Below are 19,940 nucleotides of genomic sequence, written 5' to 3'. Positions count from 1 at the left end.
CTCCGTGAGGGTGGATTGGGATTAGTGCTTACCCGATTCATTAAGCATCAGTGGACACTATAGCAGTGAAGAAAGGTAATAAATCCAAGAAACTTGTTGCATGTGAACGTAACTCTAAATTTGTGCTTAGGAGATTGCACATGTATTCTGTCAGGGTTATTGAAGTAAAAATGCATATTTTTCTCTGCTACGCGTTCTCGTACTTTCTGCCTTTGCGCATGGGACGAATACTTTCGAAGAAGGGTTTCCTGCATTCAATGGCATCGCTAAGAGCCTAGAGTCGGTGTTCAGTGAATCTGCAACAAATCTGCGCTTTTTTTATTTAGAGACACTCGAGTAATTATACAATTCCAAACATAGTTCAATATTACTAGCACACCGTGTCTGTAGTCACGAAAATAAGTTTCTGCAAATCACTGCAAGAACTGCAATCGATTGAATACGCAATAGAGATATATAGAGGAGGTAGGGAGGTTAATTATAAAAGATGTCTGGTTACCGTCCCTATACGTATGAGATGAATGAAGTACTGGGCGAGCTGGAGCAAATCCATGATTTGTTGGGCGAAAAGATGGAGACAAGAAAAAAGTAGACGTGACACTAGCGCTGTCTTCTCTTGCCTGCTTTGTGTTCCTGTGTATTTTATTGGTGGATGCCAGAAGTTGCAATTCATATAGCTTCATATAACATAGATAAATGGAGTATCTACTTATTTTCTACCTCAATATCTGCGCAGCAAACTATTAGTAACAGAGCAGGACAGATAGTATTTCAACGGAGACACACATTCTCTGCCCTACGCCTCTGGCGATAGTTCTTCGGGAAGCCGAGAAAGCCAAACATTATTTATACTCATTCTGAAAAAAGAAAAACAAATATGAGTATGATGACGCGGCACCTATAGGAAGTTGCGTTAGACATGAAATGGTTAACGGTTTCGAATATAGGTCAGAGTTTTTTATTTGTATTACGCCTAGCAGGCCATCTTATGCACACCGAAATTTAAGCTGCTCTGCTAGAAACTCTTTTTATGAGAGAAAACGGCTTTGTAACGATCACTGCCCCACAAGTTTATTAGATCTAATAACCTTTATCACGATGAAATTGTGCATGTGAGGCTGACCAAACGAGGCCTTTGGGTAAGATCATATTGTGTGCGCTTTGTGCCCGTTCTGTGGGAGCCAGATCTGTGCCGTTCATATTGTGTCCATTCTGTGTGAAGTGTAGCATAGTTGATTTTGGAATGTTCGGTAGTGACTGCGTTACTACGCATATTCCTCTATAACAGAATTTACGAGAACCTTTCTCTCGCTTGCTCAGCTTCCATATCACTCGCCCCACCAGTCTGGAAGTGATACAAGCAAGTAATGTTAGAACGAAGCTTTTTATCTCCCAACCGTAAGGCAAACGAAGAAAGAATAAATAAAATTTTGGTGAGTGCCTCGCTCTCAGAGCGAACAGTTCTGTATTGGAAATGCGATCCAGATGGCGCTAATGGCGCCAATGTCACCGGAAAGCTTGCCGTTCAGTTTCGCGCCGGGGCCACTCGTACAATGTAGGGCTTCGTACGAGGAGTGCTGCAGCAGGTGGACAGTGGAGAAGCGAAAAAGAGAGAAACTCAAACAAGTATGAAGCCATTCGCTGTAGCGAATGCAGTGAGAAGATGCTTTATATGGACTTCATTCGAGGGCGAAGCCTTCGCTTCCTTGTTTCGTGTTTTGGACACGGCCACACTTCCGGGGCTCATCTTTCGTCGCTTTTCCCGGAGACTCCACAACACTCTGCGCAGCTTTTATCGCTTGGCGTGTTCCTTTCCAATTTTTTTCTATCTTAGCAAACGCTTCAACGTAGCAGGACTCTCTGTTCTTGAGAGGTCTGTAAACAATGGCGACCAAGCCGTGTTCTGCGGGATCTGCAGAGGCGTTCGCTTGAAACGTTCCCAGAAACAGTCTTGTAACAGCAGTGCTGAAAGAGGCGGGCGTCAATGTTGCTGCACTAGAGCGACGCTCCATTTGAGTGCTCCCGTGATTTGCCAGGTTGCGTTGTGTGTTGAACATCCCTTCCCGCTCACTTCCCTTGTTGCCTTTATTTTTCCTGCTAAACGTCGCTTCTCGCTTTCTTTTTCTTCTCCTGCCTGCCACTTGCTGGAAATACCATTTCACGGACGACAAACGCTTTTACTGACTTGCAAGATGGATATACTGTAAGCTTAGACTCTTGCGCGCACGTTTTGTTGCGCACTTTGGCAACTGACATTCTCGGCGAAAAGAGAGAGAAGCCCCTGATACGTAAGCTGGGCCTGTAGTGAGGCTTATGTTTTCTCTACTTGCCTCGGATAAGATCGCGTCCACCTTTCAGCTTTATAATAAAATTTGAAGGTTCCAAATGTTTTCGTGGTATATTCGTGTCCCTTGACGACATCACCGAGCAGATTCGTTCCTTTCACCCTGCGCATTCTCCTCACTTGATTTAGTGAACACTGCCGTAGCAATGCTTGCACTTGTCCTCAATTCTTTTCTCGTGCACTTGCTCGGAAGAGCTTTCTAAGATATAGGATAAATGATATGCGTTCCAATAGTACCGCATCATATATTTTAATTATTGCTTCCTTGGGCCCAAATACTTCACACAATCTGAAAAAAATATACCCACATAACTGTACGTGTCACGCTTCACTAAACGCACACGTCCCAAGACCTTTAAGGTATCATCTTAGAGATAGCAATCATTAGTCTGTAATAACGTTAGAGAACATTGAATAGGTTTCCGCTACACAATAGGCACATATTATTTTTTCTTTTTCGACCACCTCTGACTGCCTATACGAAGTCCGATTCACAGAATGAGTGGAGCTATGAGGTGAACAATTTTTTTTGTTTTAGCTTATTCAAAATTCGTAGCACCGTACAGCCTTGAGCTTTTAATGGCTTCATTTCAAGACGAGCTTGAAAGGTCGATGTCAAAATTTTTTTTTCATGCTTGCTGACACACGTGCTGTAGTTGGCCATCACTAGTTAACACACCTGTGCCCATTAAAACCTACCTTGGAAGGTACGCAAGTTAACACGAGCCACAGGCTGCAGTGGATAGAGTATAGAAGCACATTCTGCAGAATTCCTACAGTAAAATGTTTGTAATTTTACTGTTGCCAGTGCGGACAAAGATTACAAAGAAGCGAGCAGTATGAATCACTATGAAAGTATTTTCTGCTGGCTGTTGGCTGTTGCCTTCTGTTGTTGTTTTCTGTTTAGTGTTTTCGATCTTTGCTTCTTTAACTACATGTTCTCATACCATTAAAAAATCATATTAAGGCTAGCAAAATATCATCGGCGAAGAATCTCACATTCGTAATAAACAAAACAAATATTGTGATATGTGGACGGAATCTTTGCACCCGCCGGCTTTTGTGAGGTGTTTCTGAGAGCTTGTCAACAATATCTTGGTTACTGTAACAGGAGCCCTTTTATGTAACGTTCTATCTGTGCCTTACGAATATGTATGTCGTCTCTGGGGAATGGTCTATTTATTGTACAGAAGTGAAGGGCAACAAGAATATTCCGGTAAATTCCCAGGAATGTCGAACAAGGAACAAAAAGAAATTTACGCCCCAGCGTCAGGGTCTTACAGATTCACTTCTGGAAAATAAAGCGCATCGCACGTCTGTCTTTATCTTTACTCGTTCTATTCGGGATAGACACAGCGTCCCTTGGTTTTCGAAACCTTCACTGCGCTTTATTTCATATACTGAAAAGGATACAATGTATATGCAACGTAGAATGCGAAGAATCTTTATTTGCAGCGTCAGTATAGGCTACATTGATGTCGAGGAGCAAAGGTAGACATTCACAAAAGACTTTTCTAAGGTCTACATCATTTATAAAAGAAAATCAAGTTGATTGGGAAATAACAGACACAGAACAGATATGTGCATTTATAAACCATATAGCCTGGGCAATAAGAGGACATTAAAAATACTTAGGCCCCAATTTTGCGTATGTTTATTAACGTATGCAAACAGAAGTGACTACGTGCTTGTGGCGCTATTTCATTTGCTTCCATAGAATCTCTACCACCAGTGCACGTGCCGCTCCACCGCATCTGAACAGAAAGATCATTTTCATTGTGCACCAAGCCACATGTGCAAAACTTCGTTGACGTCATGAATGCTCTCAAAGTTAAATCCTTCAAAGCTTGTATACACGGACCAGTGGGAATTTTTCTTCCCTGCGAAGCTTTATTTTCTCGGAAGCCCGTAAGGATTTTCATAGTAGCTTTCTCTACTGCCGGTAGATCACAAATTTTCCTTTTCATGTTTTTTTCTCCACCTTGCGGCCTGCCGCAGTACAGATTTGTGATATTTGCGGGGTTTGTGCTCGCGTGGAGCGGGATGAGGATAACACGGTGTACAGATGAAGAAGAGGGGACCTGTCAAATTTCGAACAGCAGCAACGCTCTGGCAACATAAATAATAAAAAAAAAGCAAATGAATCCCATATGGTGGCAAGGTAGTGCTAAACTGACACGGGAAAAAAGAAAGCCACAACACGATGGACAAAGCTATGAAAAGAGTCGTTGAAACTAGAAATACCTCACCCAGTTTACGGTTCTTCTCGAAGTTGACATATTGTCTTGGACGCACTGGTATAAACAAAAAGAAAACGCGAGTATAGGTTGCACCACACACTATAGTGAGTCTCGACACATGCGCGTATACGTCTCCGTAATACGTCTCCGTCTCCGTATACATCTCCGTATACGTCTCCGTTCTCCGTAATTGTAGAATAAATCACGCCAAAATACTTGCACATATACAATCGGCTTATGGGTATCTCTAATGCATGCAGACCTGCCACTAGAAGGGCGCATTATGTTCAACGGTTCGCTGTGAGATGCGTGTCACCTCAGACATTGACACACATTAGGCGTCATACACAAACATGATCGAAACGCGTTGAGAGTAGCCGAATTAGCCCTGGAAACGAGCTGTCCGCGACCATCATTGCGATTTCACTTATGTATCTGAGTCAATGTACTTATTTCATTTGTTTATTTCGTTATCCACATTCCATGCGTGGCACTGCAGGGGAGGAATGCAAGAAATACAAATTGTAGCAGCAAGTGCAAATAGCACGATAAATGGAAATATATATATCACACGCAGGAAAGTAGAAGGGAACGCAGACAAGAAACACGCAATAAAGACAAAAAGAAATAAACTGATAGCAAGTAGCTTGGAAAAACAATGTCTGGGCTTGAGGAAACGAAAATCAAAGGCGTCAATGGTATCTTTGAATCCTCTTGTCAGACAACCAACGAAGAGAGAACGTCAAGGTACATCAATATAAGACGGACGCGCAAGTCATTGGGCTATGACGCATTGCTCGCGCTTCGAAATGTACGCAGGGTATTGGAGGCCAGAGACTCTCAGATGTGGCAGTGGCGTCTTCGCGTGCATTTCGTGGCCACAACAGGCGATACTCTAGCGAACCAGAGCGATGCATTGCGCATCATAAAGCAGACGTTGTTCTTGAGAATGGCGTCCACGGGTAGCGTAGAGCTGAAATTTGTAAAACTTCAGTTCTGTCGCTAACTGCTTTCTGTACAAAAAGAAGGCTATCATTTTTTTTTCTCACGTGCCGTTTCTGTGGAATATTGTGTAGGCGCAGTAAGGGAGAGACAGAAACAAGAAGAGGTATAGGATGTCAACAAGACGCGCGTTCGGTTTGCCACCCTGCACTGTAGTCAAGGAATATAGCGACGAAAAAAAAAAGAGAAGAGTCTATAGTGCATACACAGCCAAGTCTATATACGGGCACTGAGGCATGTCGACTTCTCGCAGTGTATCAACGCCCTCGTTGATTTCTGCGCCAGCGACGTGCTCAGCCATCGTCCAAAGGTTATTGCTGTATATTTACATGGTGGCCATCGTTATCATCATACTCACATTCTACATGTATTTAGCGATTTTGGGAACCTCTACATGTGGGTTCTTGTGGTACTCGAAGGTTTAATTCATTGAGAACGCTACCTGTATCACACCAGTTGCGAAAGTCGGGAACAGAATAAATTGATGCGTAGTTGAGGTCTAAGTTTGAAAGGCTCACCTCGACTGACATAGGCCGTTTCATGAACCGAGTTTCAGGAGTGTTATATGTCTTGTAGAACTCCTTTGCCACTGAATTTAATAATATACAATAAACAAAATATATTACTACATCTATACAGTCATAACTCCTACCTTCCAACCCCAGTGTAGGGCAGCAAAGTGGAGACTAATATGTGGTTAACCTCTCTGCCTTCCCTCTACATCTCTCTCTCTTGGCCACTGAGCCATTGCAACAACTGAAAGCACTTATTTACAGTTAGTTATTGTGAATAAAACTTTTTCAAATCAATGTGCGTTACGTGTTTATTGCTTTCGAAATTGAGATTAAAAACGATTGTGCGCCAAGCAAGCTGAAAAGTCGAGTAAATTCTCACCTCCATTTCTTTTTCTTTTTTTTTTCTGTGTGGACTCTTTTCGCAGATATCTGAGAAGGCGTGCTTGATTGTGCTGTCGGGCCTTCGCTGCAATGCGACATTCGCGCCTTATTTCTACGTGGGCCCTGGCACTAATCGTGTCTTTCTTCGACTTTGTATGGCCAGGTAAGTTTTCTTTTTCTTTTGCCATATCTGCGTCCCGTTGCCTAAATACAAAGCCGCGGTCTATTCAGGACAAGCTCACATATTTGTAAAGGTCTTGTAACATTTTTTGCTGAGGCAGGTGCCTTTTCAGTTCCGTTCTCCTTCCTTCGTTACGAGCACGTTGCATCCATTCACGTGCAGAAGCGGAAACGCTCGCGATAATTGCCCAGCAACATGAACCTCGTGCGGCGCCTATCTTGCAGAGAATTTTGTTAATGTTTCCTCGGCCGAAGTTCCTTTTAGCCCACCGTTGTTATACTTATAATCCTCACTTTCTCTAGCAGAATGGAAACCCGAGTGGTGCTGTGCTTTTTTTAAAAATTTGTATGATATAAGGAGATCTTGACGCACAATTTAAGGCGCCGGCCACTCCTTAGCTCTTGCAAGGGTCTTCTTTTCTTTTTGCCGATTCCTGCCATGGATGCATCATTAAAATGAACACAATTGTTTAATAAAATATATTAAACAAAATATATATCTATACAATGATGACGACTACTCATTCTCGCGATATAGTAGTAATAATAATAACGAAAACATTTTTAAGAAGCAACGTCGCAGGTACGAAAACCTAGGACGGAGTTAGTTAAAGAGAGTAAATTAAATCTGCATCTATAATCGTACACACATGCGAACATGCCGAGACGAGAAGCCCGTGTACCGGTTGCACCACACTCCATAATAAATTCCAACGTGTGCGCGCGGATGTGGTAGACAAGGATGATATCTCCGGCTGCGTCACGGCAGTTTGCTACTAGCCTTAACAGGTATCGCATTGAAAAAACGATTGAAAATTCGGAAGCAGCTATCAACCTATTCATAGGCAGCTGTGTTCCAGTAAGGTCACATATAGCGAACGACAAGGACGGTGTAAAACACAAAATATGCATAAAAAGCGGCTTTGCGGGACGACCTGAGGAAAAAGAGTTATAGAAAAAGTTCAGGTATGCGGCTCCTTGCCCCACTTGGTAAGTTATCGCAAATTAGCCAGTTTCTAGTAATAATAACAGTTACGTATTGTAGCTAATAAAGCTTAAGTTATGTTTATTGGTTCGGAAGTGAAGTTATCTGCGTGGATTTTTCTGATTATTCTTGTACAAGAAACCGGCTGCCGGAATAATTCCTACTTAAAATTCTCCTTGCGATCAATATTTTCTAAGTTATCTTTCTCTGTGCCCATAGGTTGGACTACTCGCTTAGCGTTTATTTTCTTCACCTAATGTTTCTTTAAATATTCTTTTCCTCGTTTTCAATTAGTCTTTTATATTTTAATTTTACAACTGATTCCGGGCCTATCTTTCACGGTGTACGTACCCGCCTTGGTTGCTTAGTGGCTATGGTGCTGGGATGCTAAGCACGAGGTCGCGGGATCGAATCCCGGCCATGGGGGCCGCATTTCCATGGGGGCGAAATGCGAAAATATCAATGTACTTAGATTTAGGTGCACGTTAAAGAACCCCAGGTGGTCCAAATTTCCGGAGTGCCCCACTACGGCGTGCTTCATTATCAGCTCGTGGTTTTGGCACCTAAAACCTCATAATTTAATATTTTTTTATCCTTCACGGCGGGTTTATGTGACTCTCTGAAGACACCAGGTGCCTTGAAAGAAACTCGTGCTAAGCCGGCGGATGTCATGGCTTTGCCTTGTAGAGTATCAGTCACAGACAGTGATTTCTCGTCAGTTGCATCTCGAGCACTGTCAAACAAAATGTTGGCCCGAGTTGGTAGCGGCGTTAGCTAGCTCTTACATGCCCGTTAGCCAATGACAGTAAAGTGACATGCGTGCACACTGGTGCTTACTGCATTCCTACTTTGAAGACCACGGTCCGGGCCCATGGCTGATTGTTGCGCGAAAAACTGATAAAGGAAGCACTTACAATATCACTCTCAAATAATAAAATAGATATTATTGAACGTTATCCTGATCGCATGCGCGCCTCACTTTGTGTGCATCCGAAGAAAATGTTGCACTCTTTTAATACCATGCGAGGAGTTGAATACATTGCTGTGCTACAAGAAGAAGCTAGCTAAACATTTTTGAAGCAAAGGGTGAACCCCAAAATTGAGAAAACGGAGAAGGCATTGTATCCAGAAATTGAAAGCTAACCAGTCTCTCTGCACGTCTACAAGTCCGCGTGAACAGTCGAAAGAGCACGACGAACCAAACCAACCTTGCGCAAAGCCATGCGCATGGTCCAGGGAGAACGTTAGCGCGGGCAAGAAACGAACGTTTGGGGCACTTCGGGATACAAACGATTCCCTATTCACTCCAAATTGCCGACACTGATTAACCTTCTAGGCGAATTCGACACCAGTGAATAATGGCCACAACGGGCGAAGAGTCGTTCACCGCCTGTTCTCGCTGACTTTAAAGGCGATGCAGGCCTCCTGGCTGTCGCAATAAGGCGTGTGGCTTTGAATCGTGTTTAAAGTACCGCCTGGAAGCAGGTGACAGAGGGAATACTTTATCTCACTCGAAGCTGCTAATTCTCGTCTGCAATGATGTAACGTTCTATACGAGGGTGTCGGTCACACGACAGCGTCGGTCGTTATTGCGCCATGTTAGAAACAAATGGCAATTGTATGCCTAGCAAAGCTAACTCGAAACGTCCCCATGAAATCGGTTACGAAATTCGATCATTAAACTGGTCTGAGAGATTGCTGCGCTAATGATTTTCGATAATGACCGTATCGGGACGACCGATTTGGGATGGAAAAAGCGAAGCTGATGGGCTATCTAGTGCGCGCACGCACGTCCTAACTTAAATGTGTCAAAGTCACACGGGTGGCCACGATTTCATTTAGGTATGGATTAACGCTTCCTAAACGAAGGGCTCTTGAAAACGACTGAAAGTTGGCGCGGCCTGGCCACACACACAAAAAAAAAAATGAAATAAAATGGGGTTTTGTTTTGTGTTCGTTCCAAAGAGGCTGTAGCGGTAGCAGTGATCGGACCAGAGTGCTGTCGCGCAACAACGCGGTAGAAGAGAGAAAGAGAAAAAATATTGTATAAATTACCACGACATACGTTCATACGAGGTGACTCTGAATTGCGGCTCAAGAAGTTTCCCGCTGGCCTCTCCCTTTGAAGACATTTGCTTGACGAAATTTCAGTTGAAGGGTGTATAGCTGGGCTTGTTGCTGCACATGAGCTTTTGGGTCAACTGCGTCGATGAGAAGGTTAATGAAAACATGTATATGGTGCAAAGTTATGATATAAACAGAGCCCGATGTAGAAGACACAAACTGAAGACGGGTTTTTAGCCGAGCTTGTTGGCGCATGTTAAGTTTTGGGTGAACTGCGTAAACAGGTATGTGGAGCACGAACATGGTAGAAATAGGGCCCGATGACGCAGTTCACCCAAAAGTTTATATGCACCAACAAGCCCAGCTAAACACCACTTCTTCAAATTATTTCTCCTACATCGGGCCCTGTTTCTTCCATATTCTTGTACCATATACCTGTTGGTATTAACCTTCTCATTGACTGCACTCGAGTTTGTTTGTTTCCTTGTCACGTCCTCGCGCAGTTCTCACCGAAAAGCTTTCAGCCCTCATGCATGGAATACATTTCAAGCTTTCTCTTGTGCAATTTCGCTGTGTACGTTACTCTATCTCGCCTATTTCTTTAAGTGGCCTGTGACATAGAGAGCAATTTCTCCTTTACAGGCTGGCTGATATATTTGATAATTCTAACGTTTACACTTAGTTCTAACCTTTTGACTTGAAGTGTTTGGGCACACAGGTTTGGGCAGGTAATTTACGTCAAAAATTGAATGCATGCATGAACATCAGAAGGTGCACGCAATTATAAAGCATGCTGCTGGCTGCTCTACGAAATGAGTTTCGCAACTTCTCTTTTTTTTCGTTTTCATTTTATTCCTCGTAATTGAACAAGTGGTCAAGTATTATTAATCAGTTTCTCAGGCATCAAATTTTGGAACATGTAAAATAAAACAAATTATAGGGCATTCTAAGGAACGTCCGAATCAACCCTGTTTCGCTTTCTACATATTATTACCATATACGAAAATACTGAGTGGCTTACCCTTTACAGTCGCAAAGCAAGCAATATGCTTTTAGTCACGGTCATCAAAAACTGCACCGCTATAATATTTAATCATGACTAACATCACCTGGTACATGGCATTGATGATCTGAAGACTCATCATACTGTTAGATCTTGTTCGCTAAAAAGAAAAGAAACGTGTTGCTCCTTTACTATTCGAATAATATGCATGTTGTTTCAAAGAAATATACCAATAGCGATGCTCCTCTTGCATTCGCCTGCCGCACACCAATCAATCATCCGTCAATCCAGATAAGCTATCGTGAATTTCAGCACGATATAATATGTCACAGCTCGTTATCAAGGACCTATATAGTTCCTGCCTTCGTCGCATCAAATGCCAGAACTATCTTTCACAATGTGCAACGATGATTTAAAGAAGCGGACACCGATTCACAAAACATTTCTCTTTCAGAAGTTCTGAAACGCTATCGGCTGGGGGCCATACCTAATTTTATGTCCGACATAATTATTAGCTGACATTTGTTTTTTAAAACCAATTTATCAGTTAATCACCTGCTCTTACAAACCATTGTAGCGCAAGAACTTTTTCGTGTATGCGATCAGCGTTGTCGAGCTAATTTTATCATTGCACGCACCACGTTACTCTTAAAACCGCACGAAAAAAACTTGCAATCAACGTTAGGCGAAGCTTCCTTAACCCATTTAATATAAATTCTATGCAGAGAGCCACATGATGTCTACGCGTTGTGCAGATTCAACACACATCTTGGATTCTATATGAAACAAAGAGCTTGATTAAATGCTATCATCATCAGCGTATTTTTATGTTCACTGCACTGCAGGCCTATCCCAGCGATATTCAATTACTCCTGCCTTGTGCTAGCTGATTCCAAGTTCCATTTGCAAGTTTCCTGATTTAATCAACCCGCCTGCGACTCACTAAGAAGACGGACAATGCCATCAGACTAATAAGAAGGGTGGCCAACCGGCAGCAGGTCCTCGCAGAAGTTAACCTCGTGAGAGTGGTACATGCATTCGTATTGTTACATTTCACTTACGTCGCGGCCATGCACAACTGGCAAACATCGGAGCGGGATAAGCTCAACGCATTAATGAGGGAGGCAATCAAGAGAGCTCTCGGCCTCCCCATATACACACAGAACACTTATTTCAACTCGGCATGCATAACAGGCTAGAGGAAATCGCGGAAGCGCAGGAGAGGGCCCAGTTCGCCAGACTATCTACCACACAAGCTGGAAGACACATCCTACAGTAGCTGGGCGTACCCCCCCCCCCCCCCCCCCCCTTCCCACCAATATTTAGGACAAAGTTCTGCAGCATCTCTCGAGAGCAGCGGGATCGCATCACTGTCGCCCCAATCCTACGAAACATCCATCCGGAATACAACGTTGGAAGACGTCAGGCACGCGCGAGAGTCCTACTGAAAAAGGATCGTGAACGGGCTTCGGAGAACAGTTTCGTAGACGCAGCGTGCTACGCTCACGGACGGGATTTCGCTGTGGTTAGCGTAGGCCATGAAACTCAAGCCACGAACTCAATCTCGATTCGGACGATGTCCTCTGAGATCGCAGAGCAGGTTGCAATAGCGATGGCCTTATTGGGCGACAAGAGGACAACAATCTACAGTGACTCGATATCAGCCGTTCAGGAATTTGCCAAAGGAACCATATCTAAGCTGGCCCTAAGGATACTAGGAAGCAAGGAGTTCAAGCCACACACAGTCGTATTGTTCTCAGCCCACATGGGACAGATTGACGGTGCCCCGCCCAACCTCAGTGAGTCGGCACACAATGCTGCGCGAGGGATCATTGACCTCGTAGCTACCGGACAGCGTGATATTGGGGGTACAGACAATCGGGACTCTCCTTCCTCGTACAACGAACTTACTAAGCACTTTTACTTGGCTCGGAGCATCTACCCCCTCCCACATCGCAAACTCAATATATCTCAGGCTTTAACGCTAAGATTTCTACAGACGGGGGCATATCCAAACCCCCTACTTCTTCACAGGATTTACGCCGAAGTTCAGCAACAAATGCACGTGCACTTTGCAAGGACTCACATAACTTAGATCACGTTCTCTGGTGGTGTCCCGTGTTACGTGGTGATGAAAGCAACACTTCTTCACGTTGCGATGCAGTTTTGTGGAGCCCCAACCTTGAAGAACAGTTATGGGCTGTCCAACGGGCCCACGACGTGGCGGAGAGGCTCGGCTTCTCAGTCCCGACGTGGGAGCGGCCCGCTGTACGCTAACGCGCGCCCTAAAGGATCACAGTAAAGCTCATCGACCCATCCATCCGTCCATCCATCAACCCGCCTAATTTTCTGTCGTCCTCGACTGCTCGATTCCCTTCCCTACCCGAATCGATGCGTACACTTCTCCTTATTTTTTATTCAGCGTGTAATCTCATGCAATGGTCATGCCCCGCAGAGGTCTCAAGTTTAATCTCATACAAATTATGTTTGTGCGCCACACAGTTTACAGAATTTCCTGTGTTCAAACAGCTTTTCATTCGGGTGCAAATTGCGAGACGCCGACGCAGAAATGTAACGAACACTCAGACGATGCTAGATGTTTGTCGAGGGAAGAAGGAGGAAGGGTCACAGTAGAAAGAAGTGGGAAACATGCGTGAACACATTTATGGCTTTTACACAGGTTGTGTCACACTTAATCAAGAATGGAGGAGGCCAGATATAAGAAATATGAAGAAAATAAAATTAACCATTGAATAATGTGATTAGATAACAGTTTGTGGTCTCTTTAGAGAAATTTATGAGCGGGCGTCATACTTGCAGGGATTGTGTAATGATTTATCGTTTTAAAACGCATAAGACCGGTGCGCTGTCACTGGCCCCACTTTGTCGCACGAAAGTCGTGTTATATAGACCGGAGGAATCGATGGCATATTCACAGCTTTTTGAGGAATGAAACAACCGAAGTTAGAAAACAACATAAGCCGGACGATGTCCTGCGCTATCACATTAGGATTATGTTTGTTTATTAAATAATGAGGTCATTTAATGGATAAATAGATTTCTTAATGGCATAGCTGTGTGTTTTGGAGATACCTAGAGAGAGCGAGAGAGAAATGAGAAGCAAAAGGCAGAGTGCTTAACCGAACGTGAAGCATACAGTTTGATAAGTCCTTCACTGCGGAAGGCTAAAAGGAGATAGAAAGGTCAAAAGGAAGAGCACACACAGAGGGAGAAACACATACACACGCCTGTGCAGCTACATTAGATATTTATAGGTGCTGTGCAGTTATACATTGTCTCATCAAGCATAACAGAGGTTCGCACATTCGCACTGCTTTGGTGGTGCGAATATATATATATATATATGCAGACGCCAACTGCGAGACACTCACCGTCTGACCGACGCACGCAGTATACCGTGGTAGGCTACGTCGAAGAAAGTTTCGCTTAACGCAACACTAAAAAGAAAAACAGTTTAGATTAAGAAAATGTTCCCGAATAACTCTACTTTCGTCAATTTTTGGGGTAATAAGTTGATTATTAGATGAAAAAATAAGTATAAACGCCTCATTTTTGTTATTTCGCGCCAAAACCCCAAGGCCGCAACGCCAGTGTGACGTCACGAAGTGCAATGTAATTCTTTGCATTTCGCCCGCCTAGTGGTTCATTAGACGTTCTTGGAACTTGCGAAGTTCAGTCTTCGGATATTTTAGACTAGACCATTATTACTAGTAAAAATTCCCCAAGGCCCGAGGACGCGTTGTTTCATGGCGTCACATCGAGCCGGTGCGAGAATTTCAAGGCGGCGATGCCAGCCATCTTTTCCTTCTCGCATCTTTTCTGAAGCGCTTTCTCATGCTAAGAGGGGCTTTTCTTTGTTTCGTATTGTGGGAGACTAATTTAATGACGCAAGCACAAATCCATTTTGTCTTTAGAGAATCTTTAAAAACCCTAGAATCTCTGCAAGAATCTATCGCATAGCTGTTTATTCCGGGCATAGACAAACCAGCATAACCATTTCCGATCGCAATGAATCAACCTACACAATAGGGGGGAGAGGGGGAGGGTAGGTGGTTAATTTTCCAATATATACAATAAGTCGCGTAGCGTGCTAATGCAGATTCTACATATTTCACTGAGAGCTACCACACTTTTCGTGTACCTGTAGTAAAAAGACACCATTGTAAGAATGCAGTGGCAATATATCCTGCTTAGCTTTTCACGATGGCGTAAATAGCCATCGCCATTTGAACTATATTTGTCCGTAGTGAAGAACATAGGTCAAGGAATAAATAAAAGTCGCTAATGTGTTCTGTTGCTAAGGCTCTTTAATACTTCCGAAAAAAGAAACAGATAAAGTTAGAAAAGAAGGTAGAAAATAAGCAATTAAATTGAGAAATTGAAAGGAAATGCTTCTCCCTCCCGAGTATTCATTTAAATCCTTCGGTCTAGTTTTGCGCATATTCAGCTAGATTGCGTTCTGTCCAATTCAAACGACCTGTTTTCCAGGCTTTGAAAATACTTCCTTTGGCCCCTCGAAATAAAGAGCGCACAAAATCAGCATAAAAAGCGACGGAAACGACTGCAGCTTGCTCTTTGCTTCCGCAAACTAGGTCGCCCTGTTTCGCTGTTGATTAAAAAAAATGAAACAATTACGTATTCGAGACCAGCTCACCCACAGTGCTTTGAATATCTGCCTTCTGTTGATTTCTTGGTACTTATTTTTCACTACGTGAAAGAAGATTGTGTAGGCCGAAAACACACCTTTATGTGCTAAAATACAAGCGCGTACATGGTAGTCCATGGTAGCTGTAGTTATAGGATAAACGAAAGGAACTTTCATACTCTGATAAGAAAAGACTAGTTTTTTCATAACGGCGAAGCAATGACTGCGATAGTAACATGTTAGAATGTTACAGGAAGTGTAAGACTCGTAGCCTCAGTTGTAGTATTAATTGAAGTAAACGTAAGCTAAGTGAAAACGAGCTGTTGTTGTAGGGGTCCTCTTTTTGGATCCTGCATTCGGCCAATATCATTTATGTTTATTACTTCATGCCAACTCTTTCTTATCGACTTTAACACCACTTTTTCATATCGGATATGTTTCGAATCTTTTTCCCGGGCCGATCCCAGAGGCGCCAATAATGTTGCATCATTTTCAGTTTGAATTCTGCTATTGTTTCGCACTTTGAATATTTATGTATGAAAATATTTAAGATAAAAGGCATGCGCTGTCAGTTTTTGTTTCATTCATGACAGTTGTGTGCTGGCTGCCAATCTCAAAACATTGAGGAATAATGTTCTCGTGAATGTAAGACCTGGTATGACAAACTCTAGTGACACAATGATGTGACAATATAACCAGCATATATCGCATCTCATATTGCATGGCATGGCATATAGCGTGGCATATAGCTATTTCCATAACAAGCGTGTCTTGTAAAATACTGGAACATAATTTATACTCGCATCTTTCTAACTTCCTAACATATGTCAAATTTTTTCACCCAAGTCAACATGGTTCCCGCAAAAATCATTCCTGTGACACTCAACTTGCTTTTTTTCTTGCACGACTTATATTTAAACCTAAATCGTAACATCCCAACTGACACAATGTATTTGAAAAATTTTGAAAAAGCGTTCGATAAGGTTCCTCATGGTCGTCTCTTAATAAAGTTATGCCCTCTTAACATTCATCCTTGTGCTCTAAGCTGGGTTCGAAGGTCTTTCATTAACCGTCAGCAGTTCGTATACGCTAACTCACACTCTTCATCCTTAACACCCGTGCTTTCAGGCGTATACCTCAAGGTACCGTACTTGGTCCCCTCCTTTTCTTAATATACATCAATGACCTGCCTTGTAATATTTCTTCTCATATCCGACTCTTCGCAGTTGATTGTGTACTTTACCGAGCAGTTACTAACTCCACCGACCATTTGGCGTTACAAAACGGCCTGTCGCGCATACAAAACTGGTGTAACACTCGGCTCATGTCATTAAATGTAGCTAAAACCATGTCAATGTCTATTCCTCGTCGTCGTAATTACGATATGCCTAATTATAGCATCAATAACAAGTAGATTGCAACAACTTATTCATTCAAATATCTTGGTGTGTATATCTCGCGTGACTTAACTTGGATCTGTCATGTTAACCACACAATAAATTCTGCTAATCGTGCTCGTAATAGGTTATCTACGCCGTAACCTTTTCCTCGCTCCTCTCAGTATTAAGCAACTTGCTTTTCTAACCTTTGTGCGGCCCAAACTGGAGTATGCCGATGCTCTTTTTGTCCCCCACCACAATAACCTATTTAACGCCCCCGAGTCGGTTCAGAATCCGCGCGACACGATTTATTCTGTCAACTTATTCGTACAATTCAAGCATCTCAGCACGAAAAGCCCAAATAAACTTACCCTCTCTAGTCTCAAGCCGTAGAATAGCACTTCTTAACGTTTGTCATAATTTTTTTCATTTTTTGCCTTTTCACAACCCGTACTTAAAAAAAGCACATCACATTTCCTGCACCAGTCACTCTAACACAGTATATCCCCCACAAGCCCATACCGTGACTTTTCAGCATTCATTTTTTCTGCGCACAACACGAGAGTGGAATGGCCTGCCCACCGAAGTTGCCACTATCACCGACCCACTTGCATTCAAGCGACTCGTCAAAAATATCCCTTTTGTAATTTGTAGTATCTTTCTTTGTCACTAACCCCCCACTCCCTCATGTAATGTCTCAACAAGAGACCTTTGAGGAAATAGATAAAAAAATAAATAAATAAATAAATAAATAAATAAATAAATAAATAAATAAATAAATAAATACCGAACCTCACGACGACGGCAGGAATTCGCTTGGAGTGACCATATAGTTGCTCTCTCGCAATGAAACGCTGAGGTTGATCGTAAATTGTTATCTTCCCGGTACTGTTTTGAATTCAAATTACCCCGCTTTCCCCGTAAATGCCATAATGCGGTGCTCGTCACACACACACACACCCACCCACACACACACACACACACACACACACACACACATATATATATATATATATATATATATATATATATATATATATATATATATATATATATATATATATATATATATATATATATATATGCATACAATACGCATACATTATGAAGTTTTCAATTTATTGCGGTGCGGCAGTTCATTGTTGCGTATATTTGCGGTCTAAATAATAGCAGTAATCCAATTTTTCTACAGCGAAGTCGATATTATTAGACAATAGCGTGCACAAAACAGCAGTTATTCATTTTATTTTACAAAAGGACGGTGGCACTAATTTGGTGTGTGTGATATTTTGTCTTTGATCGATTAACCATCTTTCTTTTTCGTTCTTAGCTCCTGCCGCTTTGTTTCTGTGCAAGCGCGCCTTCTGTAAAATTAAAATGTCACCGTCTAGAGTTTTTAATAAAGGTTTTGCGGCTCCTGCGAAGCTGAATCTATAGCTGTTTGCGTACCGCCTTCTGGTTCTGATAATCAATTACAACTTTGCCGTTTCTCGTTCAGCTTAGACATCTGATATTTACCGCCCTTTTTCCAGATTTTCTTACGGGCAGCATCCAACAGATTAGTGGAATTCATGTGTCTCGTAACTGCGTTGCGTCTGCATTCTTCCGTTTATGTGCACATAAATGCGCACATGCAAAGCCCCTCTTTAGACGTTATTATGAAATGCAAATGCCAACGCGCTCTGCTAAAAGAAGGAAATAAATGGATGGCGTACAACTAAATGAGAACCCTCCTTGCAACATCTAATTGGACTTTGTTTAACTGTATGCCGCCCATGCTAAGCAAAATTTTTGAAAACTAAGAGGTACTGTGCCGCAGTGATTCCACAGCAGTGACCCTGGCAAAGGATCCTTGTCATTAGCTAATCCATACACGTACCCTCAAGACACATGATGTAACACACTTTCGTATTGAACTCATAATGAGCGCTTTTTTATTTTTTATCTTTTGGTGAAGGCAGAGGGTTGGGAAGGGGAGCTTGCGATACTATATCATTGGGGCTTCCTTACTTAGTGATGAGAAGGATATAACAGTACGTGTCCGTCTCTGAATTTCTTGCTTATCATTTGTGTGGCGTGCAAGTTCTCCTGAATACAACTAACGAAGCGGCACTCTCACTATCTGCTTCTGTTCAAAGGTGTCCTACACAAGTTTTTGTATATTAGCATGAAACCTTGCCTATGTCATTTCGAAAGACAATGACTTAGAATGCGCGCTGCCAAAACAATTTATCAAGCAAGCGTTCTTGTTCGCGTTGTTCTTGTTACCTATCTCTTTTTCAGCGCCGGCGTCTTATTTCATTTTTAATATATATTTCATCTATGTGAAAAAGAGAGGCCTGCGTTGTTTGAAAATGGCAATGTCTCCTGAATATCTTGTATTGAAAAAACAAAAGCAGACTTGTACACGTTACCGAAAAAAAGTAAGTGATTACAATTAAAATTACTTCACTCAAACATGTGATTGATTTAAGTTGCCAATTACTTCCCCATGAAAGTGATTGAAGAATTACAGAATACTTATCGATTACGTCTGCGCTACTCTCCTCCGAACTTTTATGGACACTACACAGATACCGCGAACCGAACGTGCTAGCCTAGCACTTTCAGTGATTCCTCTGAAGCCTTTCATACATCGCTCACCTGCACTAACAATTCCATTAAAAGAAAAGTCGTTGATCGTCATCCCTCTTTTTTTGTTGTGATGACGTCAGCAGTGACACTGCGGTAAAGGAGAGCAAGACCGGGACCTTATCCAGTTAGCTCGATGTGCGCGCTAGAGGGTTGGGCGGTGTGGCAACGTATACAAACCTTGCGCACAAGATTGTGATTGCAGCACATCCGGGCCCTCTATGACACACAGCGCTTCATTGTGGCTGTGACTTGGAGGTGTTGCTCCCAGTTAGGTCAATGAAAAGCTGAAAAGGTCGCCCGTATGTAATTTTCTGGCCATAACGTCAGAAGTGGTCCTCGCTATCAGACATACCAGCACCTACCTCTTCAATTCGTCGGTGAACATCTGGTGGAGTGTTAACATGAAACAAACACTCAGCACCATGGTCTGCCTGTTTGAGCCTGTGCCTTTGTGAGGCCGCTGCCTGGCCCGATCTTGGGCGTCGTACTGTAGTTTTTTGCCAAATTCAGGCTCTCAAAGCTGCGTCGTTCGTTACAACTTGTCTTG

General features: G+C 42.7%; 1 protein-coding gene across 4 annotated transcripts in view; it reads left to right on the top strand.

Annotated features, from left to right (window-relative positions):
* The window catches only part of LOC126531630 (nephrin-like), a 372,938-nt gene that overhangs the window by 259,755 nt on the left and 93,243 nt on the right, over nucleotides 1–19,940 (top strand). For 3 of the 4 annotated variants that reach the window (XM_050179245.2, XM_055071313.1, XM_055071315.2), the window contains exon 5: nucleotides 6,527–6,645. In XM_050179245.2, the coding sequence (XP_050035202.1) occupies nucleotides 6,573–6,645 (73 nt within the window). In that variant the 5' untranslated portion in view covers nucleotides 6,527–6,572. Of the gene's footprint in view, nucleotides 1–5,865; nucleotides 6,646–19,940 lie in introns of those variants that run through there. The other variant, XM_055071314.1, reaches the window with a different exon arrangement.

The sequence above is a fragment of the Dermacentor andersoni genome, chromosome 5 (genome assembly GCF_023375885.2).
Source record: "Dermacentor andersoni chromosome 5, qqDerAnde1_hic_scaffold, whole genome shotgun sequence".
Taxonomy (NCBI): Eukaryota; Metazoa; Arthropoda; class Arachnida; order Ixodida; family Ixodidae; genus Dermacentor; species Dermacentor andersoni.
The sequence above is the reverse complement of the archived record's forward strand: the minus strand, read 5'-3'. Positions and strand labels throughout refer to the sequence as shown.